Source organism: Callospermophilus lateralis, chromosome 11 (genome assembly GCF_048772815.1).
Source record: "Callospermophilus lateralis isolate mCalLat2 chromosome 11, mCalLat2.hap1, whole genome shotgun sequence".
NCBI lineage: Eukaryota > Metazoa > Chordata > Mammalia > Rodentia > Sciuridae > Callospermophilus > Callospermophilus lateralis.
In genome coordinates, this window is record NC_135315.1 from 33366195 (window position 1) to 33394062 (window position 27868).

Genomic DNA, 27868 nt, shown 5'->3' on the forward strand with positions numbered 1-27868 from the left:
GGCCATCCCCATAGAGTAATTTTTCATTTTCTTGTGGATTTACATTCCCACTTTGTTTCTAGCATCTAGGGATTCCTCTTTCTGATACTTTAGTAATAATATCTATATTTTTGTTGCATCAGGTGAGACTGGATCATCCATATTTAACCTATTAGGTTGCTAAAAAGGCCCACATAGTAAAAGAAAAAAGGTGAATTTTCTGTCTATAAAAAGACATGTAGGTAATTTGATACATAGAGTAAAAATCATGCATATGTGCAAAGTCCTAGAATTACCAACTAAAATCTTGCATTATAGTCATCCCTGTCTAGATTGTTTTTGTTTGTGTATGTGTGTGTGTACTTTGTGATGAGATTTCTAAACCCAGTGGCACTGGAAAAAACCTAACAGGTATTCTGTAATAATTGGACTTAGGGGAGGGAAAGGGGAAATACTGGGTAGTGATACTGGCCAAATTATATTGTTATATTGTGTGCATGTACAAATAAGTAACAACAAATCTCATCATTATGTACAACTATACTACACCAATAAAAAATATGGGAAAAAAAGAACTGGGTATAATTTTGCTTTGTTGAACATCAGGTACTAAAAGGAAAAGCACTGAAAATAAAATTTTAGATAAAAGCCTACTATTGAAGCAATTATCTGTATTTAATATATAAAGTTAGTGGCACATTCAATAGGAAGGACACAAACAATTGGAAAACACAATGGCCTAGAAACTTGGAAAGCCATACCCTAGACTTTGTTCCATTTGACCTTGGCAAGTCATTAAGGGTCTTATAGTCTCAGTTTCCTCATCTCTACAAAGGAAGTAACACTCTCCACAGTCTACAATTGTATAATTCTAGATAGTATGAAGATAGACAGTGTTATGTGAAAATGCCTCAGAAACTTGATGCTACCACATGAAATAAACTGAGAGATATGAGTCAACGTACAAGTAGAGACTATAAACAAACACATAAAAAATTCATACCATTGTTACAGAGTTATGCAAATTGAAAATATATATGATGGGATGCTACTATCACCTATTAGAATGGCTAAAAGAAAGAAATAAACAAATCGACAATACTAAGTCCTAGTAAGGTTGCAGAACAACTGGGAGTTTCACACATGACTAGTGGAAGTGCAAAAAGGTGCACTCACTTTGAAAAGCCAGTTTTGGGGGGTCTTGGGTTGTGGCTCAGCAGTAGAGTGCTTGCCCAGCTACGTGCAAGGTGCTGGGTTTGATCCTTAGCACCACATAAAAATAAAAATAAATAAATAAAATAAAGATATTGTGTCCACCTACAACTAAAAAAAAAAAAAAAGAAAGAAAAAGAAAAAAACAGTTTGGCATTTTTTTTTTACAAACATGCATTTATTATTCCATGCATTAATTCCACATCTAGGGTATTTACTCAAGGGAAATAAAAACTTATGGTATATATTCAGAAACCTCTGTGTGAATGTTTATCGTGACTTAATGCATAACCATCAAAAATTGGAAACAACATAAATGTTGCTTAACTAATGAATTGATGAAAAATTGTGGCACATGCATACAATAGAGTATTACTCAATAAAAAGGATTAAACTATTGATACACACTACACCATGGATAAATCTGAAAGCAATTATGCTGAATGGAAGAAGCCAGGTGGCAAAAGATTACATATCATATGAATGATGGAAGACATATTGGAAGAGGCAAAATTAAGAGACAGAAAATAAATCCGTGGTTTCCAGGGCCTGGAAGTGAAGGAATAGACTGACCACAAAGGGACACATGGAAATTTGAAAGGGTGGTAAAATAGTTTCATATTTTAATTATGGTGGTTGGAAATTTATGTCTTAACAAATTATGGTTTTTGGTATTTTAATTATGGTATTTGGAAATTTATGTCTCAATAAATTTGACCACCCCTTAAAATATTTTTCACAATGCTAATCACAAATTTTAATAGTAATACAAGTGTAAGCTTCTTTTTCTCCTATGAGAAAATTATACCATAACTGAGAAATCAATAATGACAACAAATTTTTAAAGATTAAAATGAAAAACACCTGTAATAGACTAAAATACACTATGCCTTAAGTATTAAATATTACTTATATTGCTATATTTATCACTTTTTGATTTCATGAACTAAATATCAATGAAAGTTCTTTTTTTTTTTTTTCCAGAGAAATAGTTTCATTTTTCTTTCAAATAATGTTGATGCTGAGTTTCTCATATAAACCCAGCTTGCCACCTTCAGGCAACTGAAAGATTTACAGAGACCAGAGCTAGAGCTAGAATATTAATTTTTCATATTTCTTGATAACTCTTAATTAATAATAATCATATTTCCATTGCTGTATTAGCACTTCTTTTTTTGGTACTGGGGATTGAACTCAGGGGCATTCAACCACTGGGCCACATCCCCAGCCCTTTTTTGTATTTTATTTAGAGAGTCTCATTGAGTTGCTTAGGGCCTCATTAAGCTGCTGAGGCTGGCTTTGAACTCACAACTCTATTGCCTCAGCCTCCCAAGTTGGCTGGGATTACAGGTGTGCACCACCATGCCCAGCGCTATTAGTACCTTTGTGAAATTGGTCTAGAACCTTTCCCTAACAATTTACTGGAATCTCCCCCACTTTCAAAGCTCTGTTCAAATGCCACTAACTCCAAGAAGCCTTCCCTGATGATTTTAGCCACCTTTTTCCTCCTTGAAATATTTTATCTCCTTCATTACATGTAATTTCATTAAAGGTAATGATCTTATATAGATTACACATATTTTTATGTCCCTGAGTGGCTACTAAAAAGGGTACTTATAAGTACTTTTTAATATTTTTTTAAAAGAGAGAGAGAGAGAATTTTTTTAATATTTATTATTATTTTTTTTTTAGTTTTCGGTGGATACAACATCTTTGTTTGTATGTGGTGCTGAGGATGGAACCTGGGCCGCATGCATTCCAGGCGATCGCGCTACCACTTGAGCCACATCCCCAGCCCACATTTTAATATTTGTTGAATAAATAAATGAACGAATAAATGTAAAGCTAGAGTAAACCCTGGAGCTTTCATTTGGAAGAGGCTTTATTTGCCAGTAGATTAATGAGAATTCCACACATTTACCCAATATTATATGCATACATGTAAAGTGTTAATTTTCATGAATAATATTTAGAAGGATTTCAATTTCTATTAACCTCAAAAAAATAACATCAGTGAATGGTTTGTCTGTTTGGTTATTGGCCCTGTGATACTCAAATCTTAATATCTGGGCATATAAAACATAAGATTTAAAAGAGAAGAAAGTGTGATTGATAATGGTCTCTTTTGGACAGAAAGGTGGGAAATGTCTCCCAGTAATCTGGTCATGTAATTATTTTCCTCCAAATCCCCAAGTTGCTAATAGCCTACAATTGTGTGTGTGTGTGTGTGTGTGTGGTGCTGGGGATTGAACCAGGAACTTGTGTGTACGAGGTAAGACCTCTGCCAATTGAGCTATATATCCCAGCCCTAACCTACAAATTAACAGGATATGCTATCAAAGGCAGGCAATTCACTACTACCTGGTTCACTGCAAATTTCCCAGGTTTTTTTTTTTTTGTCTTGTTCCATCTGGTTTACAGAGGGAGGTTTTTCATGTTTATATTCCCTCTAAAGTATATAAAGCTTACCTCCCTTTCTCTTGAGGTCTACATGTATACTTGTATACAGGACTATTCAATGATAAACTGGTTGTAGGGTTTTGGTTTTGTTTACTTTTAAAGGGGAAAGTGTTTTTCTAACAACAACAACAACAAAATCCTTTCTTTTGTCATTTTGAGGACTCTTAATCCCTCCTGTCAATTCTTCCTTTCTCATTATACCCTCCCCTCTCTGTGCCTTCCTCTAGACTCAGATTTATCTATTACTGAGAGAAAGTAAACAGATTCTTAACAAGCATGGGAGGCTCTAGAATGTTCCTCTAGTTAGCAGTAACCTTGAATAGTTATTTCTGCTTTGGTGAGGGTTGAGGAGGAAGAAAGTCTCTTGGTTTATTAGTGAGCTAGAAAAAGGAGAAGACTATACAGAGGGGAAAAAATCAGATTTGCACAATGTGTGTGTGTGTACTTATATATTTGTGTGTTCATGCAGCATTTTGCCACTGAGCTATACCCCAGCCCTTTTTATATTTTATTTTGAGATAGGTTCTTGCTAAGTTGCTGAGACTGGCCTTGAGCTTGCAATCCTCCTCACTCAGCTTCCTCAGTCACTAGGATTATAGCCATGTGCCACAGTGCCCAGTCAAATCAGATTCATATTTTGGGATACAAATTTCCCACAAGTGCAGATTTATAATACCAATCTTGACTAAAAGTTTTTTCTTTCCTTCAGTGTGGATTCTCTTATAAAAATGTGAACTTGCTGTTTCTCTTTCATCAGTACTTTTATTTCAATTTTCCTAAATTCATGTTTTAATTTTACCCCAATAATTTCATTGACTAAGTCTTTTCTTCATCACATATATGCTGTAGCAGTTACATTTTCTTCCAGATATTCTTTTCTCTCCCTTTCATTTACCTTCACTGATTCTAATCAGACATCTCCAAATGTATTAAGTACATTTTGCTCCCTAATTATTTTTTCATCAACTTACATTCTGGCTTCTGTCTACTTCTCTTTACCAAAACAACTCTTGTTTCGGTCAAATTAATGGGTTTAAAAAAAAAATCCATATACTTTGCCAGGTGCATGGAGCACACCTACAATTCCAGTGACTCCGAAGGCTAAGAAGGAGGATTGTAAATTCAAGGTCAGCCTCAGCAATTTCACAAGATTCTAAGTAACTTAGACCCTGTATCAACAAAAATATAAAACACACACACACACACACAAATACACACACACATACATATATATATAATTTTAAAATTAAAAGGGCTGGGAATATAGTTCAGTGGTAAAGTATCCCTGGGTTCAATCCCCAGTACCCCCCTTCAAAAAATATCCATATATTTTGATATCATAGCTCACTCTTTCTTGTGAGCATTTAGGATCCATTATTATTAGGTTTCTACATATCACCATCTGTCTAGTGTCAGTAATTCTTTGATTGTTGTTGTATTAGTGATATCTTTGATAATTTTCTTTTTCTTTCTTTCTTTTTTTTTTTTTTTTTTTGCTCTACATAACTACTTTTAACCACCAAGACAGTGGTCCCATACTTTCCTTTCTTTCCTAAAGATGACTTCACAATTCTATTCCATTTTTGTAAATCTTTAATATTGAGCCTCCTTCCTGTCTCTTTTAGATGCTCAGAAACAGGTTATTTGGATTCAAGAACATTTTGAAAGACTTCTCATGAAGCAATAGCAGCAGGGTGCAATTCATAGTCCTCACACTTCTTTAAATATCACTTCTTTCAGATTTTTCTTGTGATCCAAAGATAACAAGAAATAGATTCAGTGTTGTTGGGGATACTGACCTTTCTTCCCAAATTCAACCCATATATTTTCTATTTTTACTCTTTATTTGTGTCTTGTTTGCCATTGTAATTTGTAAACTCACTGGACAGGAAATAACTGTTAATCTTTCAATTTGGATTAGCCCCAAGCACATGGTTATTAATGGTAACATGTTTTGAATGTCCTTTGTTGTAAAAAGAACAATGTTAAACTCCATTTGAGTTTTTCACTTTATTTTCCTTCCTTCTTGGCTTGTATATTTTATTTTGGAAACTCTTTTTAGGTGGTTCGCATATAAGAATAAGGTCAGTCTTATAGTAATTAGGAACATTTGAAGAAAATACATTCTTTGTTACTAAGATCTAGATAATTCCCTCTTTCACTGAATATAGTGGTTATTAGTGTGATTTTGAATCCAGGCCCCTTACCTCTTTGCTTTGCCATGAAGGGCAAGTTTCTGAGACTTATTTCTTACTTGTGAAAATTAGAGATTTTAAACAAATTAACTTTTTGAATTTTTGTGAAGAATAAAGGAAATCACATTGAACATTTGACTAGCAATTGCTTAGTAAATGGTAACCATTATTAGTTTCAAATGATTCTGCATTTTTTATGGTTGTTTTTTAGTACTTGGGATTAATTTAGGATCTCTTTACCACTGAGCTACATCCTCAGACTTCTTTACTTACTTATTTATCTTACTTTTGTTTTTTAAAGAGAGAGAGAGAGAGAGAGAGAGAGAGAGAGAGAGATTTTTTTAATATTTATTTTTTCAGTGGACACAACATCTTTATTTTATTTTTTTGTGGTGCTGAGGATCGAACCCAGCGCTCCGCACATGCCAGGCGAGTGAGTTACCTCTTGAGCCATATCCCCAGACCTTATCTTAATTTTTTTTTTAAAAACATTATTTTAGTTGTAGATGGACAAAATCTTTGTTTACTAATTTATTTCTATGTGGCGCTGAGGATCGAACCCAGTGCCTCACATGTGCTAGGCAAGTGCTCTACCACTGAGCTATAGATCAAGCCCTTATTTTAAAAATTTGAGACAGGGTCTTGCTAAGTTGCTTAGAGCCTTGCTGAATTGCTCAGGATGGCTTTGAACTTGCGATCCTCCAGCCTTTGCCTCCCCAGTGGTTGCGATTACCCACATGTGCCACTATGCATGGTGATTCTGCACATTTTCTTAAGAAAGTGATTCTATTATGTCACTGATAACTGGCCTTGTACTGAAATACTTACCTACTGAAGTCACCAATACCTTCCTTTGTCTGTACTGTATTTTTTTGTTTTGTTTTGTTTTCCTGATTTGTAATATTTTGAATTCACAACAGAATCCAGAAGGTTGGGAGATGCCCTTAATGGATGAGAGTTTGAAACTTAAGATGTTCTACTTCTACCAGATTTGGTGTCATTCATATCTGCGAAAATTGTATCTTAGGGTCTGGGGATATAGCTCAGTTGGTAGAGTGCTTGCCTTGCATGTACAAGGCCCTAGGTTCAATCCCCAGTACCACACACACACACACACACACACAAAATCTTAGTAGATGTTGAGCAGCCCCCTTCTAAAGGAATTGGTATAAGTACAAATTAAATCTCAGCTAAATCCTGGATTCCAATAACCTTATAGTATGTCTTTTCAAGTCTGTTCAGAGAGAGGTTGATGGTGAAATGACAGTTTTGAGTTGCCAAGCTGCCACTGCCACCAACACTGGCCCTTTTTTTTTTTTTTTTTGTACTGAGGATTGAACTCAGGGGTACTCTACCACTGAGCACATCCCCAGCCATCATCACCATTTATCATCATCATTTTTGAGACATCAAGGATCCTTTAGAGGATCTTGATAAGTTGCCCAGGTTGGCCTCAAACTTGTGATCCTCTTGCTTCAGTCTCTCCAGTTGTTGGGATTACCAGCTTGCACCATTGCTCTGGGTTGAGTTGACCTCTTTGGTAATACGTTTTGGTTAATTACCACAGCAGAAACAACCGAAAAGTCTAAGAAGCAATCTTCTTTATATTGTGTTGATTTTGTTATAGTCGACATTATTTACAAAATTGGCAGGTTCTTATCAGTTACTGAGGTTTCTAACGAATGTACATCTATTAAGATCAACTCCTAAGAAGATCAATTATTCATTCATTCATTCATTTATCCAGCGAATTCAACAAATATTGACTGCCCATTTTGAGTCACCGTGCTGGCTGCTGGGTGAAGAATGGTGTTCTACAGTTTTGGCTTTTACAGTGTTTTGCCATCTAGTTGGAGGGAAGGGAAAACATGCAAACAAGTTACATGCAGGGTTCTATGAAGAAAATGAAATAGCATGGGGAGAAGTAAACTTTGGAAACAATGAGAAGTTCAGCCCGGCAACTCAGGAACTGCGCATCTTGAACAGGTCATTTCAGATCCATAAATGTGAGAATGAGCTGCCCAAGGCCATACTGTAGAATGGCTCCAGTATCTGGCAAAGGGTCACAACAAGTCATTTGTGTGAAGGCAGAAGAGACTGCGAGTGACCACACTGGAGAAAAAAGGAGGTGTCTTTGCGCCTCTTGCCTCCCAAGAGGAAAACCCGGAACCGGCCTTTAGTGTCTCCAGGACGCTTCTGCAGCCCGAGGAAGAACGTGCGTAGAAGCTGGCGGGAAACAGCCAGGGGTGTGGCTTCGGTCCGTGTCCCGCCCACGGGTCTGGGAGGTTTTAGCCCCGCGTCACGTCATCGAGCCGCTCCCCCTCCCCTCACCTCGAGTCGCACGCGCGGAAGTAAACACCTCTACGTCATCAAGCCGCGTCTTCGCCTTTCCCCTCCCATCTCCCCAGATCAGTGGACGTGCTCACCTCCGCTCCGGGCCAGGTCTATGTCCCGGTTTCCCGCCGTCGCGGGCAGGGCGCCAAGGCGGCTGGAGGAGGGTGAGCGGTCAAGAGAGCTCCAGGAAGAGCGGCCTTCTGCTGTTTCCATCGTTGATAGAGGTGCGGTCCGCGGGACGCTACGGAAACCAGCGGGAGTTACGGCACGGGGGTTTGCCGGGATAAAAGTCTGTTTTTGGCAGTAGAGAAGAGCAGGGGAGGAAGCCGGGGCGTTCTCCTGGTCCTGCAAGCCGGAGGCGAACTTTGCGGCCAGTGAGCACTTTGGCTTAGAGGGGGGCGGTCCCATACCCAAGTTGGGTGAAAACCTCGCTGGGGACAAAAAAGTGAACCCCAAAGCCGAAAAACGTTCTTCTGTTAAACAGGCTCATAAAGCCTTTGTTCTCTATCCATTCATCCTCCCCCACCCCCTTCGTCGGGCCGCCAGCCTGCCTTTGGGTACGGTATGAAGGGAGCCAGTTTCCAGGAGCCAGTTTCCATGGTTACCCACCACTTGGCCTTCTGGGATATCAGTCACTCTGAACAGGGACCTAACTTGAACCATGAATCAGAAGCAAACACAGGTGGCTTCTAATTCAGCTGAGAGTTTTGTGCCGTGTTCCAGTTTTTGCTCTCTTGTTTAATAAAATTGGATTTTGTGCGTCTGTGTAGGTATGCATGCACCTACATTGCCTTGTGCTAGACCTACTTTGTCAAGTACTTTGAGTTAAGCCTTAACCACTGCTGAAGATGTTAGATTTTACTAAAAAGTTATTCCGGACTTATAAAGCTTCACTTACGAATTGTACACAGTTGATTTAACTGAAAAGTCTTGAATTGATCCCTTCCAGTTCTAGAATTCTATTGCCTTTCTGTTTTCAATTCTGAGATATCATCAGAAGTATCTTTAAATTGCACAATTGTTTTTCTATTGTTCCAGAAGAGAAAGGATGCACATCACAAGAGGGAGGAACTACTCCAACTTTTCCTATTCAGAAACAAAGAAAAAAACTTATTCAAGCAGTGAGGGACAATTCATTCCTTATTGTTACTGGAAATACAGGAAGTGGTAAAACAACTCAACTCCCAAAATATCTATATGAAGCAGGTAATTTTATTGGAAGTATTTAAAAAATTGCCTCTTTCGGGCAAATAGGACTTCTGTGGTGCGTAAATGCCCACTCCTTGTTTTACAATCTCACTTCTGTTGGCGTGCTCTCCCTGGGTCTTCTTTATGCTTATTTCAGACTCATTAATTAGTTCGGATGATAAATTTTTTTATTTTTAACATAATATTATAGTGGAATGACAGGTAGAAAAAGATTGTCTTATAATAAGCTGTTAACTGTTGTTTTTGAGGGCAAAGGAATGTTGACATCTGTTGCTGACTAGTGTTTCTTCAGAGCATAATCAGGTAAATACTTATTCCCTGACTCAGCTGACACCAAGCCAACTAATAAATTACCCATAAAATGTCTTTCTCTTCAGTATGGAAAAAACTTTCTGTATAAGGTTGGTAAAGAGCAAAACTATATAGAATTGATTCACATAAAAATTAAAATTTCTTTTTCTTTTTGGCAGAAACCAGGAGTGTTCTACCATCAACCTATCCTCCCCAACCAACACAGTAGCCTATTTCAATTTTTTTTTTTTTTTTTTAGAAAATAACAAATTATTTATTTTCTCTTTGAGCAAATAACCAACTTTTCACTTTTACTTTGCCATTACACTGAAATAATACTAAAATGCTAAATGGTCCACATAAGATGATTGCACTGATTTTATTTTATTTATTTATTTTTTTAGAGAGAGAGAATTTTAATATTTAATGTTTATTTTTTAGTTATTGGCGGCTACAACATCTTTGTATGTGGTGCTGAGGATCGAACCCGGGCCGCACGCATGCCAGGCAAGCGCGTTACCGCTTGAGCCACATCCCCAGCCCATGCACTGATTTTATTTGAAGTGAAATTCAGGGTGTTTTGTATTATTTATAGAGAGCACATGCTAGAGAGCTGTTTTCAGATAGGATGAACTTGGTATTCCTGGGCACAGTCTTTTTTATTTTTTGAGACAGGGTCTTGCTAAGTTGAGACTAGCCTTAAACTTGCAGTCCTCCTTACTCAGCCTCCATGAGTTATTGGGATTATAGGGCTACACCACCACACCTAGCTAAAATTAAAAATTTATGTTAACTTATTCTAATGTATCAAATTTAACATGCCATCTCTTAAGACACACCACTATTTTATATACTATTAAGAAAAAAAACCGATTATGAGATGCATCCCCATTTCCAGAGATTTTTGAAGGGTAAAAAAATGCCTATAAGAATCTTTAAATCTGGGGGCTGGAGTTGTGGCTCAAGTGGTAGAGCACTTGCCTAGCATGTGTGAGGCACTGGGTTCGATCCTCAGCACCACATAAAAATAAAATAAAGATCTTGTATCTACCTAAAACTAAAAATTAAAAATAAATTTTAAAAAGAACCTTTAAATCCAGTAGTACATTTAAATCCAGTTTCACTTCTGTGGAAAAGATAGATTTATTTTAGGAAGTATTTGAAATTTTATGGATTCTTATGTTTTAAAATTCTTGGCTTTTTGGAGTAAGTCTTTAGATAGAAATTAGAAAACAAAACAAAACAACCCACAAGAAAACAAAAGTCCCTCAAACCTAATTTAAAAAAATATATAGTTAGAATAGTTATGAATATGAGTTCCTATTTCCATAGTGTGATTGTTGTTTACTTGTGAGATTTTTCTTTAGAAATATTAAAGTGCTTTGTATTTATTAACTTAGCTCTGGTAGGTGGAAGCAATTACTAACATTGTGTTTTTAACCCCTGATTTTGATAGGGTTTTCACAGCATGGTATGATTGGTGTGACTCAGCCACGAAAAGTAGCTGCCATATCAGTTGCTCAGAGGGTTGCTGAAGAAATGAAATGCACTTTGGGATCCAAAGTAGGATACCAAGTTCGTTTTGATGATTGCAGCTCTAAGGTATAAAAGTTTTGTTGCTATTTGTTTAACTACTATAAATTTATAGAACAAGAGTAAAATGTTCTAAAAGGTTCTTAACCTCAAAATTCCATATGTATTTTAAAGAAACAAAGTCTCAGATTAGAATTAATTTTTGGTTGTTCATTGTTAATATTTTACCTCTGCAGTGTGGTATTTATCCCATTTTTTCCCTGTTCAATTAGTTTTTAAGTGACAGGTTTATTTTTGTTAGGATTCTCTTTCTCTTTTTTCTTTTTTGCCCTAAGTTTCTTTGACATGTTGGTTATATTTATATTTTTTAAAAAAATTTTATTGTAGTAAAGTGTACATGACAAAATTTACCATTTCAATCACTTTCAGATATGATTCTGTGGTATTAAGTACTGTACAACCTGTTGTGTAACCATCACCACTATTTTCAGAACTTTTTTTTCTCATCCCAAACAAGAACTCTGTTTCTGTTAAAGGGTAAACTCCCCATTCCCACCCCACCCACCTGTAACCTACTCTCTAAATTTGCCTAGCCTAGGTACCTCATATAAGTGGAATCACACAATATTTTGAACTTTGTGTCTTGCTTATTTCACTTAGCATGTTTTAAAAGTTTATTCAGTGTTGTGTGTTTGTGTTTTTGAAGTCATTGGAAACTGACAAGTTTATTAACAAGGTCAGCAAGGTGTTTTTTTGTGTGTGGTGTTGGTGATTGAACCCAGGATCTGAAGTATGCTAGATAAGGCAAGTACTATATTACTAAGCCACCCCAGCTCTGGCAGCTAGTATTTATTAAGCATCTTATATATGCATGCCACCAAGTTCAAAATTGTTTTCTTTTTAATAAACAGGTAGTTTAAATTCCTTCAGGATTTCTCAGTCCTATATCAGATGTAAAACAATCCCTGATTTACATATGGTTTGTAGTAGAAGTGGCTATCAAATGGTTTTCTCCAGAGTACTGTCTTTTCCTTCCTAAAGTTCATGCCTGGGGATTTTTCCTTCTTTTTCCTTTTGCTTGTTTTATGAATGTCAATGCTGTTATCGCTAGCTTTTGGGCTGTATTCTTACCTCATTTTAATACTAGTCAAATGACACTATTTTTTTTTTTTTCTTTTTAATAGAATGGGTAGGGGAGAGAAGAGAGTGAGTGGTATACACTTAACATTTCCTCTGCTTTTTCCCCTAAATCCTCTAAGTAGTGGCTAAGAGAGCAGATGAATCCAATTTCCTTGTTGTTTCCCACACCTTGCTTACCTGAAGCCATGGCATTGTCTTGTCACTTTCCATTGACTTCTTTGTATCTCTTTAATGGTTACTTGTATTGCTTTATCCCAAAACACCCACCTTAGTTCCTTATCTTTACAGGCCACACAGTTTCATAATTTACTGTCCTTGTTAGATTATTTTATATACACTTTTAATCAGATTGGTTCAATCATTTAATGTCTGGACAATTTGGTTAAAAATTCCATTGTAGAAGTAGTAGTGAATTTTTGTGATGTTATAAGTTGATAAGTCGGTGTTTGAACATTAGGAAACAGCAATCAAATACATGACTGACGGATGTTTACTGAAACATATTCTGGGAGATCCAAATCTTACCAAGTTTAGTGTCATTATTTTGGATGAAGCCCATGAGAGAACTCTAACTACAGTGAGTATTTTAATATATTTTCAGTTTTGTTATTTTTTTAAATTAGCACGTAGTTTACTTGTTTGGGTTTGCTCTTTACTGAATAGAAAATTGCCTTCTCTTACATTTTACTCTACTAAAATAGGAGTTCTTTGGTTGGGATAGTAATCTATTTAAAGTAGTTTGATTGGCAGATACACTTGTGACTTATTAGACTTTATTTTTCTTTTCAGGATATCTTATTTGGTTTATTGAAGAAGCTATTTCAGGAGAAGTCTCCTAATAGGAAGGAGCATTTAAAGGTGGTGGTAATGTCAGCAACAATGGAATTAGCCAAGCTCTCTGCATTCTTTGGAAATTGTCCAATATTTGATATACCTGGAAGGCTTTATCCAGTCAGAGAGAAATTCTGCAATTTGATTGGTCCACGAGATAGAGAAAATACTGCATATATTCAAGCGGTATTACTTGGTGTCATTTTTATGTCTTTTTTTGTATCTGTGATTCTAGTTAATTATGTAGTGTTGTAATTCATTTGTTCTCTACTATTTTAATGACAGCCCTCATGGGTCCTAGGATTTTTTTTTTTTTTTTTTTTTTTTAGTTCTAATAAGTTATACATGACAGTACAAAGTTCTTCGATTCATTGTACAGAATGGAGCAGAATTTTTTGCTTTTCTGATTGTATATGAAGTAGAGTCACACCATTCATGCAATCATACATGTATCTAGGGTAATGATGTTCATCTCATTCTACCATCTTTCCTACCCCTTTGCCCCTCCTCTCCTTCCCCTTTGCCCCATCCAAAGTTTCTCCACTCATCCCACACACACACACCCACACACCTCATTACAGATTAGCATCCACTTATCAGAAAAAACATTTGGTCCCTGGTTTTGGGCTTGGCTTATTTCGCTTAACATGATGTTCTCCAACTCCATCATTTTCCTGCAAATGCATAATTTTATTCTCTTTTAATGCTGGGTAATATTTCATTGTGTATATGGAAAGTATTACTTTTTGGTCTATTTACACAGTTTTTTTATCCTTTCATCTGTTGAAGGGCATCTAGGTTGGTTCCTCAGTTTAGCAATTGTGAATTGTGCTTCTACAAACATTGAAATGGCTATATCATGGTAGTATGCAATTTTTAAGTCTTTTGGGTATAGACTGAGGAGTGGGGTAGCTGGGTCAAATGGTGGTTCATTTCAAGTTTTCTAAGGAATCTCCATAGTGCTTTCCAGATTGGTTGCACCAATTTGCAGTCCTACAGGCAATGTATGAGTGTGCCTTTTCCCCTACATCTTCTCCAACACTTATTGTTGCTTGTATTCTTGATAACTACCATTCTAACTGGAGTGAGATAACATCTTAGAGTAGTTTTGATTTGCATTTCTCTAATTACTAGAGAAGTTGAACTTTTTTTTCATATATTGATCAATTGTATATCTTCTAGGGTCCTAGGACTTTTGAGAACCAAATTTAACTTTTCTATGGAGCAAGGGGACAAGGTAGTAGGGGAATGACTGTATTTCTATTAGTATATTACAGTTGTATTTTTTTTCTTTAGATTGTGAAAGTGACCATGGATATCCATTTGAATGAAATGGCTGGAGACATCTTGGTTTTTCTGACTGGTAAGTGTCCCATACCGGGTTTAAAAATGTCTTCTACTTTTGGGTTTTTGTTGTTGCTGTTAAAAATGTCTACTTTTTGTGGGATTTTGTTGTTGTTGTTTGTTGAGAATAGGGTCTTTCTATATTGCCCAGGCTAGCCTTGAACTCCTAGGCTCAAGCAATCCTCCTGCCTCAGTCTCCTGAGTAGCTGGGACTATAAGCATATGCTCCTGTACCTTACTAAAGTCTGCTATTTGTAAGCAAGGAATGTGGTGCTAGATTACAGTGTTACTTCTGTTGGAATATCTGGGCCTGTTGGAATATCTGGGCTCTTAATGGCTGCCTTTTTATGATTATTGGAATGGTTTTAGATTAAAGATTCATAAAACGTCAGGTTCATTAGTAAATACATGTAAAACGCATTGACCCTTTAGTTAGAAATTAAGTAGGAAAGTATTACTTTTTGGTCTATTTTACATATAGCTATAACCTGACTAAATAATCCTGGGGCTAAATGATTAATTCTATTATTTCAAAAGCTATCTCATTACTCCTTTTCTCTTTGAGGGATGGGATAGTACTATGTGCTAGTACATAAGATGCGGAATCTGGGTAGTATAGACTAGTCTGTGGCATTTTTTTGGTGGTCAAAAATAGAACAGTTAAGCTGGGCACAGTGGTGTATGCCTATAATCCTAGCAGTTTGGGAGGCTGAGGCAGGAGGATCACAAGTTCAGAGCCAATCTCAGCAACTTAGCAAGGCCCTAAGAAACTCAGTGAGACCCTGTCTCTAATACAGTATAAAAAAGAGCTGGGGATGTGGCTTAGTGGTTAAGCACCCCTGGGTTCAATCCCTGGTACCAAAACCAACAACCACAACAAAAAAACAATAGAAAAGTTAAGTCTCAAGACTACTGTAACTTTTCAAGAAGCATCATTCTACCAACAGGAATGAGTCATTCCATTGCTCATTTTCTACACTGCCTTGTGTAATGTCAGAAGTGAGTCGTAACAATCTCTCTGCCTTTTGGAGATTATTTAAGTATTTTGAAATATTCCTGAGTTCAGTATCTCTTGAACTAATTTCCCCAGTGTTACAATTTAGTTAGTCTTCCCCAAATTCTGTATTAACAAAACGAGAGAACTGAAGATGATAACAATTTTATTCCTTTAGAGATTTAAATCCCTTAGAGTGATCTCCTTTTTGTATCTCCTTTAGATCAAATGAGAGATGAAAAAAAAATCTTACTAGGTGAAAATAATTTTAATGTAGACATTTTTATCCTTAAATTAATTTTGCTGTTTAGTTGTTGAAGTTATTCTTTCCTCCCATTTCAGGCCAATTTGAAATTGAAAAAAGTTGTGAGTTACTTTTTCAAATGGCGGAGTCTGTTGATTATGATTATGATGTTCAAGATACCACCCTAGATGGCTTGTTGATATTGCCGTGTTATGGATCTATGACAACAGGTAATTCCTCATTAGGATAGAAAATATGACTGGTATTTTAAACACTTTTTGTTGAATTATATAGAAAAGTATTCAAATCTTTTATGTATGTATATATTTAGTTGTAAATGGAATAAGACTTTTATTTTTTATTTATTTATTTTTATGTGGTGCTAAGGATCGAAGCTAGTGCCTCACATATGCTAGGCAAGTACTTTACCACTGAGCTACAACCCTAGCCCCCAAGTATTCAAATCTTAAATGTTTAGGTTAATAAGTTTCACAAACTGACCTCACTTTTGTAACTTAACACCCACAGCATGTAATAAAACATTAAGAGTCCATTGTCCCTTGAATGAAGTGATTTTTGCTTTAAGTTTTTTTCACATTAACTTTTTTTTTTTTTTTTCTTTTTGTTATTGGGGATTGAACCCAGGGGCACTTTACCACTGAGCCCAGTTCTTTTTATTTTTTATTTTGAGAGAGGTCTCACTAAGTTGCTGAAGTCCTATCTTACACTTCTGAGTCCCTGGTATTTCAGGCATGTGCCCCCACATCCAGCTTACATTAACATTTTCAAGAGCCTTGGATATTTCCCTAAGTTTTTTTAAGAAATGGGTATGTCGGGGCTGGGATTGTGGCTCAGCGGTAGAGCGCTCTCCTAGCACAGGCGGGACCTGGGTTCAATCCTCCCCACCACATAAAAATAAAGGCATAGTGTTGTATTCATCTACACCTAAAAAATAAATAAATAAATATTTTTTAAAAAAGAGAGAGAGAATGGGTATGTCTTTGCACACCAGAACAAAATATTGGTGGGGATTCTTTGAAATGAATACTATAGTTTCTTGATAGTAGTACCATTCTAGAAATCACTTATATACAAATATATAAATAAAATTAATTGTTTTCCTTTTAAGTAGCCATATATTAGTTTGCTCTTCAAGAATGATCCTCTTTTTTTATGAATTCAAAGATCAAATGCAAACTTTTGTTTGCTGTTGGGTCATAATAAATATTGTTGAATGAGAATTAGAATTTGTCTTGTAAAAGTTTTATTGTGGAATTTGAGTTGTAAAACTAAACAGAATTTAATCTTAACCTGTTAGAGTTTCATTGGTATTAGTATTTAAATGTTTTTAATATTTTATTGTTGTTTTTGTCCAGTTGTTGAGTAGGTGACTCTTCACATTAAAGTTTTGCAAAGTATGTGTCAAGTTAAGAACCATAGATGCAGTATAGTTTTGAAAATCTCTTTAGTGATATTAGGTTCTTCCTGCCCACATTGATATGCAGGTCTCTATTTTAGATCTTTACATTTTCAAGGGAATTATTAGGGTCATTATTAGATACTTAAGGTTTTAATGGTTTTATGGAGATTGATCCACTGACTGTCATTGTTGACTTTGTAATTAATTCAAAGATCATAATGGTTGCTTTGTTATTAACTATGAATTAAATATACATATTGTTTTCTTCTATGTAAATAATTTTATTTTTCTTACTGCCATATTGAAAAATATTATGTATCGCCATTGCCTCTTTTTTTTTTTTTTTAACTTCCGGTGATCTGATTTTTATATTGTTAGAGGTTTCAAATGGTCTATTTCTCAAATCTAATGGCTCTTTTGTTTGTTTACAGTTTGATTTTGTGATATGAGTGATAGTATCATTCTTGAAATGTCCCGTGGAATGATATTTAATTACCTGGTTCTTCTGACTATTCTTTATCTGAGGATGTAGCCAACTCCCTTCCATGACCCAGCTTTGTTCCTCTCCAAAATGTAGCTCTTTCTTAAGGTTGCATCTTTAGCTTACTGTTTTCTTACCAGTCTGTTTTGGAGAGATTGATTTATTGGACTCACCTGTTGCTTCTATGGATGACACCTGAGAGCTGTCTCTAGTTCAGTCTCATTCCTGCACTCTAAACCTCCTGAGTCTCCTAAGTGAGCTTTTTGGTATGTGCATCATGTCATCCCAGATCATTCAACCCCAAGCAAGTGGCATCTCCTACAGGTTTTCTTTGTTTTGTCGAAATCTTTTTTTTTTTCTTTTTTCACTTGTTGCTAGAGTTTGCTTTCCTAAGTTGATTACATGGCCTGTTGACTCATTTTTCCTGGTTTAATTTACCATCCTACCTGCAGTGGTAAGTGTAATCTTCTAAAAGCATAACTCTGATTTTGTCAGTCCTCTGTTGGGTACTTGCATATTCCCTACTGTCAACTGAATTAAAATGACAACTTGATAACCTAGCATTCATTATTCTTCCAGCAGGCTGTAGCCTTATTTCCCAGTGTATGTAACTTTCTGTGTTGGAGTGTATGTATAAATGGTAAAGATATGTGACTAGGTGTGAGTAGAGCTATTATTGAAGGATTCTGTTTATTTTAGTTTCCCTTCTGAGGGTGAGCTACTCGTGATCCATTATGAGCATAATAATAATTATTATAGTAGTTTATAATGGTGCATAGAGGGATTCAGATGGCCCTGATAAGGTACTGAGTAACGGGTAAGGTAGAGTTGGATAAAGTAGGGAGAGAGTGGTAAGTACTTGGAATCTTAAACTTTTTTAGTTTGATTAATGTAACATAGCACTTCTTTTATTTACTCATACTACTTTGGGTGATGGGGAGAGATACTTTCATAACATTATTTCCTTCATTTCTTATGGTTTTGGGACAGAAAACTTACACTTGGGCAGGAGGAGAGGGAAGGATTTCTTGCCTGTTGCCTATACTGAAGGGGATCCAAGAATGAGCAATAGTTGGGTTTAGTGAATAGGTCAAAATTAAAGGTGGATACTTAGTACTTACCGCCCCCCTAGGCTAGCCATGAGAGTAGCTGCCTGTTTTAAAGAGACATCTTAAAATATTTCTGTAGTTGATTTCCAAAATTTTCATCTGTCAAATATGGAAAAGTGCTATGGAACCCTTTCTGCCAAGATTATGTGAACCAGCTTCCTGGTCTGGACTACCCCAGCCCTGCCCTTTGTGGTGATGTTCTTTCAGTGTAAGAGATATTTTTAATTTCTTTTTCTCCCTCATCCTTTTCGTGATTCTGTGTTTGCTAATTCCTTAACCAGAACTCCTCCTTTGCATTTTATTCTTCTCTCACAGGCTGAAATCCTGCTATTTTGTTCCACTAGTGCAACCAACTCCATAAAAACCTTTCCTACTTTTCCTTCTCATAACTGGCTTTGATCTCTTCCTCATTTGAACCTCTTTGTGCTTTGTTGCACTTTTGTGACACTTAACACAGTCTACCTTGTGTTCGAGATGTGCTGTCTCCTCTATAAAACTGTGAACTTCTTGAGGGCAAGTACATGGGAGCATATGTTGAAAACATCCTGCTTAAATATTGGTTAAACAAAGTTCTAGTCTTTTTGTTTTCTGCTGACATCTCTTAATGTCTTACATTAAATGCTATTATCTGGAACCTTATTCTTATTTCTCTCACACCTCTTCCGTCTTCTCACTTCCTTGTCTTTATTCAAGTTATTGCAGGTTTTTTTTTGTTTTTTTTTTAAATCTTGTCATTCATGTAGGGAAAGCTGAGCTGCACAAAAATATATGAACTGAAATATATTAAAAACTTAATTTGTCTTATAAATGACAAATATTTTCGTGTAGCTACATAATTTTAGCACTAAAAGTAACTGTCTAATTTTGTACTTCTTACCCTTTCTTAAAGAGTTGGGTGTGAGGTATCTCAGATTCCTTTAAAAAGGTTGTGAAAATCACAGCTAACCCCTAGAAAAATGCACATATACCCACATATGTTTTTGCATAATCACACTTCTTTATTTTACAGATAGAGACTAAGTGATGTTCCTGGGATCATGTGGTAAATCTGCATTTGATAAGTGGTTGTTTATTTAGTAGAGGGTGATATGCTGTACTTATATTTCCAGAATACATGAAGAAAAGGAAAGGAGAAATATGTGGGATAAAAAGGATTAGGAAAGTTTTGTTTTGTCTTATAAAGAAATATATAATTCATAATTATTTTAATGAAATTAACAAAGTAAGGAAAATAACTAAAATCATCCAGATCCCACCAACATAATTGATTATCACTATTAACATTTTCGAGTTCATTGCCCTGAACTTTTTCATTACATATTTAAATATTTTTATTGTTTAGTTTCATATTTTTAACAAACACACGGGATTATGCTTTTTTTTTTTTTTTTTTTAAGCTGGAGATGGACACAATACCTTTATTTATTTACTTATTTTATTGGTGCCAAGGATCGAACCTAGCACCTCACACATGCTAGGCAAGCGCTCTACTGCTGAACGATAGCCCCAGCCTTGGGATTATGTTTAATATGCTATTTTGTTTTATCTTTGCAGAAATTTAAAATGTAGAACAGTGCCAAAAATTCATTTCCCACTCTGTAGAATTAACACCCTATTAGTATCAGCATATTTACTCCAATTTTCTTCAAGAAAATTAGTTGAGGAAAAAGTGGTACAATTTCATTACAAACAATTAAAGGAGTATACAGAATCATAAAGATAAAAGGAAAGAAATTGCTTCTATTAGAGGTCGATGGCCAGTATCTCATTGGGGGGTTCTTCCTGCCCTGGGGAATCTAAGTCACCCTAAAACTTAAAATCTCAAATAATTAGTGACTAACAAAACACAAATACTCAGAAATATATTTACAATAGGTGAGTAGATCGAGTCCACATGGGTTCTAGAACTAGACAAAGAAAAGATGGCTCCGGTGGTTTATTTAAGGGGTATTTCAAAGGCAGAGATAAGGTTTCAAGGGTGGAATCTTGCTTCCTGATGTCTTACAGTCAGAGGTTAATTGACATCTTGGCAGGTCACATCTATCTCAAGTGCTGTGTGGCCAAGGCAGAGCATGATAGAGATTCACATTGTCCCTGGGCAGTTGGCCAGAGAAAATGTCCACTGGTCATTCCCAGACACCAGATATCTCTGTCCACTATGCTTGCATGTGCAGTGACCCACATGCAACCCATGGATGGCTCCTGACACGCCTCATATTATTCCATCCAGGAATAACTAATGTAGGAAAAACATTGTTTAGGCAGGTGTGTGTGTGTATGTGTGTGTGTGTGGGTGTGTGTGTGTATAAATAGGCAGATAAATTGATAGAAATATCTTTTAAGTGAGATCATAGTACTGGTTGCTTTTTATTTTTTATTTTTTAATTATTTTTATTTTTAGAGAGAGAGAGAGAGAGATACAGAGAGAGAATTTTTTAATATCTATTTTTTAGTTTTCGGCGGACACAACATCTTTGTTTGTATGTGGTGCTGAGGATCGAACCCAGGCTGCACGCGTGCCAGGCGAGCGCGCTACCGCTTGAGCCACATCCCCAGCCCCCTGGTTGCTTTTTTAAAAGGTGTTTACTTTTACTTGAATTTACTTACAGTAGACTTCAAGTAAATCTTTACCATATGAGCATATTTTATAAAGATTGTTTTGATTAAAAATATTAAGAAGTTGAATTTACTATCTTCTTTATAAATTATATTTGATTGTAGATCTTACCTATTGACTTCCTAACTTGAAAGATGAGGTCATAATCATTTTGACTCTTCTATATCTTCCCCTTCTGACTTTTTTAGTGAGTTTTATATTTTCAAATGTATTTAGTGTTCACTAACAGTCTTCACTTACTATTTTTGTTAATTTTAGGTTGGCTAGATTTTGTTATATATATATTTTTTAAATAGAGGGCTCTTGTACTTTTTGTTTGTTTATTTTAATTTCTTTTATGTTTGAAATTGTTTGGCTTTTGCCTTTATACTTAAAACTACATCTTGGCTGGGTTTTATGTTCTTGGGTCACACTTTCTTTTCCTTAGAACTTGATAGACGTTGTCCAGTTGTCTTCTGGCATTGAATGTTGCTGCGGAGAAGTCTGAGGCCAGCCTGATTTTTTTTCCCCTCCTTGTAAGTGATTTGTTTTTTCTGTCTGATTGCCTAAAAGTTTCTGTTTTTATCTTCAAAGTTCAGTAGTTTTAATTAGGATTTTTTTTTTTTTTTTGGTGTGAGTGTTATATATTAAAGTATCCTAGAATTTGATACGGCTATTTTTAAAAACTAACTTTATTGAGCTGTAATTTACATACAATAAAATGATTGTTTTAAGTATACAGTTCATTAATTTTTGGCAATGTATATGTACTTGTGTAAGTATCAACCACCGCAAACAAACATGATGAACAACAGTTCCACTTGGCTTTTTTGATATGCAGATTCAAATCTTTGTTTCAAGGAAATTTTCCTGTGTTTTATCTTTGAATGTAGCTTATATCTCCATCTGTTGATTTTCCTATTTCAAGGATACCAATTATTCTTATATTGGATTGTCTCTCTTTCCTATTTTTTAGTTTCCTTCTGTCTTTTTCAGGTGACTTGTGTCAAGCCTTCCTCTGTGTTACAAGCTTGATTTTCGGTGCTGTTAGAATCCTCAAGGCATTTTTGACTCATCCACATGACTTTTTGCGGTAGGGCAGAGTTTGAGCCAAGCAGTGTTGTATCTCTGTGTTCTGCAACAGAATCATCATTTTTTCCCTTTTTGATTGAAAATTTTTGTTTACTGAATTATATTCCATTTATTCACATATACACATACAACTACATAAATATGTTTCTGCTTTGGGCTCTTTTTAGAGGGTGTCTGGGACAAGAAATTCAATAAAGACAGTTCAGTTGCCCTTAGTATAAGTCATCTACATCTTTCTTAGGAACATTACTTCATGAAGTGTGTTGAATGGTCTTTCCTTAATACCTTAATTTCTTGGTAGACTTTGAAATGTCTTTCTGTCTCTGTGCCAGTTTTTTTCCCTCCTTACTAATAACATCCTGGTACCTTATCAAGTATTGGGATAGGTGGGGTAAAGTGTGTCAGAATCTTTCATAGGAAAATCAGGAAATGGAAGTAATCAGAGAATTGCTGTATCTTAATGAAAATAATCAGTTCCCTCTCTCCTTCCTGAGAACTCATGTTAGAAATATATGTAACATTTTCTAATCCTTTATAAACAAAGAAAAACTGGTATGTGTTTGTAACTGGAATATGGTAGTAAAGTGTACAGGTGAAATGTAAAATAGTAAACAAATGTTAAGTCTTATTAAACAGGATTTTCAGAATTTTAATTGATTATATTGAATAAAATGGTGAATGAATCAGGAATTTTGCTTGAATCAAGCCTATAACAAATTCGGGACTTTTTTTTTTTAAAGAAATAGGCTGATCATGCGGGTGTGGTGGCATATACCTATAACCTCAGCCACTCAGGAGACTGAGGCAGGAGGATCACAAGTTTGAAGCCAGCTTCAGCAACTTAATGAGGCCCTAAGTAACTTAGTGAGACCCTTTCTCCAAAAAAAAAAAAAAAAAAAAAAAAAAGTGGTGGGGGCTGTGCAGGCAGGGCAAAAAGGGGACAGGCTGGTGTTTTTATTGGTCCTGTCCCTGGGTTTAATCCTAGTTTTAAAAAAATAAGTTGGTTGAAAACTTGATTATGGATAAATGTGTTTAGAAAGGACATTTATAATTTACATAAAATTTTAGTACAAGGTGGAATTTTAAAGGTAGAATGATCTTAGTATTTTATTTATGAAATGTATTTTCAGTATGTCAGTTCATTTAAGAACTATTTATTCATTACTTAATATAAAGCCAGGCATTGATCAAGGGACAGAGGCTACACCTTACATAAAAGAAAGTCCTCTCATGTAACTACAGTGTTGTAAATAGATAATGAATGTATAAATATATAATTTGAACTACAAAAGGTGTGTTATCTGAACTATTTTAGAAGAAATAGCTACCTAAATATAAGAAATATGTACTCATTTTAACACTTAGTCTTTTTACCAGATTATCCAAATCTGAAATAGGTTTTGGGGGGTTTAATGTTTGGATTTATATAAAACTATGGCCTTTTTTTTTTGAGACAGGGTCTCATTATGTTAGCCAGACTGACCTTGAATTCTTGGGCTCAAAAGAACTGCCTTAGCCTTTGAATAACTAGAACTATAGACATGCACTAGCATGTCCTTCCAAAATCTTTTAAAATGTCACCTTTCTAGTACTTTTTTATTTGAGAAATTAATTTTGGAATGATAAGGAGGAGTAGAAATATGTGACTTGTTTTAAATTTGTCTATGTATACAAATCTTGGGCTAGCCACTTGGCCTCTGTGGGCTTTAATTATCTCATGTATAAAATTGGTGGTTAGCCTAGTTTCATGCTTTCATTTATTTTATTTTATTTTTTTAGTTTTAGATGGACAGCATGCCTTTATTTTATTTGCTTTTTTTTGTATGCAGTGGTAAAGATTGAATCCAGTGCCTCACCCATGCTAGACAAACACTCTGCCACTGAGCCCCAGCCCCAGCCCAAGTTGCATAATTTTTAAAATCATGCTCATATGTGCTGTTCCTTTTCTCCCTTGTAATAGTTGGTCTTAGATCAGTTTTATCTACCGTGAATACATGATCTTAGTAAGATTTTATTTGGAAATAGTGTTTTACTTCATTTTTTTGAGGTTTTCTTGACTATTAATTTTCTGGAAATCAAATGTTACGCATTTAATAAGCATTCTTTATAAAATATATGCATATACTACTATACTAATATGTATAATGGTAAGAAACAAATAAAGGTTTAAAAGGATCCTGTGCAAAATATAAATACAAATGCTAAGAATTTCTTTTCATATCCCAATAGTTTTGCTTGTGTTCTCCTTGGAACAATAACTCCTGATATGTGGCTATCATTGATGTCGATGAGTTTGACAAATACATGATATAAATTAGTATTTTCTGTTTTCATCTATTTTAGATCAACAGAGGAGAATATTTTTGCCACCTCCACCTGGAATTAGAAAATGTGTCATTTCCACCAATATTTCTGCAACATCTTTAACAATAGATGGAATCAGGTACAACTTTTTAAAGTTTTCTTAACAAGAAAGCCATAACTAATCACAAAGCATTACTGTGTTTTCTTCCCTGTTTTCTCCACTAATTCCCTTCTTAACTATTTTCTAATGCTCTTCACTTGTATTCACCTTTTGTTTTGGGGATTATTGATTGTTTTGAACAGGAAATGAAGTAAGAGGTGCATACTATATCTTTTCCTAAAAACTGGGCAACTTTGAAGCTTTCTCTCCCCAAATTTAAGATTATCTGGGGTTCATGGGTTCTGCATTGTCATTACTAGCATATATCTTAGATGATGTGATATTCCCACTACCTTTCAGCTTCACTTGGTAGAGTAACTTTGTTCATCTAAGGTTTAACTGGAGGTATTGTCTCTCATTTGTTACTTTCTTGTGAAATTGAACTACGATGCAGGTTCCTTGTTGTTTTTGGATGTAATCAATAATGCCTCAAATTTTTTAGTGTAGTTAGCAGAGGTTTAAAGGCTGGAATGATAGCTGATGTTCAATTCTTTCAGACTATTGAACCATATTTATTTTGTGTATTCATATTTTAGCTAAGTCTGACTGCCACAGGAAGGTTGACCTAGAATCCCAAGGATCCTATATATTTCTTCTGGATAAAATCATCACTCAGATTTGAGAAGGAAGTCTAATTTCCTTTGCTTTTCTCCTTCACTTTAAAATTTTTTTTTCATTAAGGAGTTAGGGTAACAGATCTCAAGAGGATATTGACCTCTATAATTTTCTGTTTCCAGCACAGGCAAAAGCCATTAAATGACATGTTTCAGAATGTTGCCTTAGTGAATGATAGACTTACTACTATTCTTAGTTCTTTACCCGAATTGTTCTCTATTTAATGGGCTTAAAAATTTATTTGGGATTTTGAACCTGCTAGAATTGCCTAGGGCTGACTCTGAAGTTTATATAATTTTATTGAGGCAAATTAAATTAATTTAAAAGTGAACAATTAAGTGGTATTTAGTACATTTCCAGTATTGTGTAACCACTACCTCTGTCTGGTTTCAAAAAATTTTATTACCCCCAAATAAAACTCCACATGCATTAAGCAGGTATTTCATATTCCTTTTGCTACCCCAGCCCCTAGCAACCACCAGACTACTTTTTGTTTTTATTTCCCATTCTGAATTTTTCATACAAATGGAAGTATACCTTTTGTGTCTGGTTTCTTTAACTTAGCATGGTGTTTTGGAGCTTCATCCATATTGTAACATGTATCACTATTTCCTTTCAAATCAAATGATGTTTAATTGTGTATATGCCCCAATTTCTTCATTCATTCATCTTTTAGTCATTAGGTGGTTTTTACCTTTTGACTATCGTTAATATTGCTGGTATTGAATATTCACCTATAAATATTTCAGTACTTGTTTCAGTTCTTTTGAGTATATTCTTAGGAATAGAATTGCTGGGTCACATGGTAATCCTGTTTAACTTTTTGAAGAACCGCCAAACTGTTTTTCACATTGGCAGAATCATTTACATTCCTACCAACAGTGTATGAGAGTTCCAATTTCTTTCTTTCTTTTTTTTTTTTTTTAAAGAGAGAAAATTTTAATATTTATTTTTTAGTATTTGGCGGACACAACATCTTTGTTTGTATGTGGTGCTGAGGATCGAACCCGGGCCGCACGCATGCCAGGCGAGCACGCTACCGCTTGAGCCACATCCCCAGCCCCCGAGAGTTCCAATTTCTTGACTTTAGTTTTATACTTAACATTAAAAGTAGTGTGTAGTAGTAAATTTGGTAAAAAAGAAGAAAACAAAGTGGTTAAAAATGACAGGTCTTCCTGACTTTCCAGAAACTTGATTTGCTTTTATTCTCCTCAGATATGTGGTTGATGGTGGCTTTGTGAAACAGTTAAATCACAACCCCAGATTAGGATTGGATATCCTGGAGGTGGTTCCAATTTCAAAGTAAGTACAAAGTAATATCCTTTTTGTTTCTATAATAGTTGATAATATAATTTCTTGTTGGTTGGGGATAAGGAAGTAAATGACTTGGGAAACCCACAAAAGATTGGGGACTTTTTTTTTGTTTTTTCCTTCCATTTGTAGGAGTGAGGCATTACAGCGAAGCGGCCGAGCTGGCAGGACTTCCTCAGGAAAATGCTTTCGGATCTATAGTAAAGATTTTTGGAACCAGTGTATGCCTGACCATGTGATCCCTGAGATTAAGAGAACTAGTTTGACATCTGTAGTTCTGACCTTAAAGTGCCTTGCCATACATGATGTCATAAGGTATGTAGGCATCTTGCAAAAAAGAGAAATTTGTTAGGGTGAAGTCAGGTTATTCGTCAATTATTGTTTTTCAGTATTTGACATCCCTGAGAATTGAAGGTTAGCTATTTGCAAGATTGGTTTTCACATTGGTTGTTTTTTAGCTAAACCCAAAAGTGTTAATTCATTTAACATTAAATTCACTATTTTAACCATTTTAAAGTGTACAGTTTAACTTGGTTTTAGTAGATTCACAATATTTTGAAACCATTGCCACTAGTGGTGAATACTCTTATTACCTTAAAAACTATTGACATATAAGGTTTTACGAACCCAGAAGTAAATGGTGTTAATACTACTACTTGGCTTCAAAATTTATGAAATTTTAATATTTCTGATTTATGCTATAGTAGATGCTTGTGTTGCTTTATTGGAATATGTGTGCTTGCTCATGTTTTAACCTTAATAGGGAATTTCTGTGCTGATGTTTATTATTTAGTTCATTTAGTGACTGCCACTGTTCATTTGTGGTGAAAGGCGTGCAATGTCTCTAATTCTAGTCATAAAGATTTTGTTGTAGTGGTTGTGTTTGTTTGTTTTTTTCTGAGGATTGACCCAGTGGCACTTTACCACTGAGCTATATCCCCAGCCTTTTTGTGTGTGTGTGCGTGGTTCTGGGGATTGAATCCAGGGCTTTGTTCATGTGAGGCAAGAACTCTA

At 35.3% G+C, this 27868-nt stretch overlaps 1 protein-coding gene across 1 annotated transcript in view; it reads left to right on the plus strand.

Annotated features, from left to right (window-relative positions):
* The first annotated feature begins 8236 nt into the window (after window positions 1-8236).
* The window catches only part of Dhx40 (DEAH-box helicase 40), a 43305-nt gene continuing 23673 nt past the window's right edge, over window positions 8237-27868 (plus strand). Inside the window, exons 1-10 of the mRNA XM_076870053.1 lie at window positions 8237-8404; window positions 9219-9386; window positions 11137-11282; window positions 12811-12930; window positions 13143-13370; window positions 14481-14547; window positions 15865-15996; window positions 24808-24907; window positions 26759-26845; window positions 26987-27169. Of these exons, the coding sequence (XP_076726168.1) occupies window positions 8293-8404; window positions 9219-9386; window positions 11137-11282; window positions 12811-12930; window positions 13143-13370; window positions 14481-14547; window positions 15865-15996; window positions 24808-24907; window positions 26759-26845; window positions 26987-27169 (1343 nt within the window). The 5' untranslated portion in view covers window positions 8237-8292. The remainder of the gene's footprint in view (window positions 8405-9218; window positions 9387-11136; window positions 11283-12810; window positions 12931-13142; window positions 13371-14480; window positions 14548-15864; window positions 15997-24807; window positions 24908-26758; window positions 26846-26986; window positions 27170-27868) is intronic.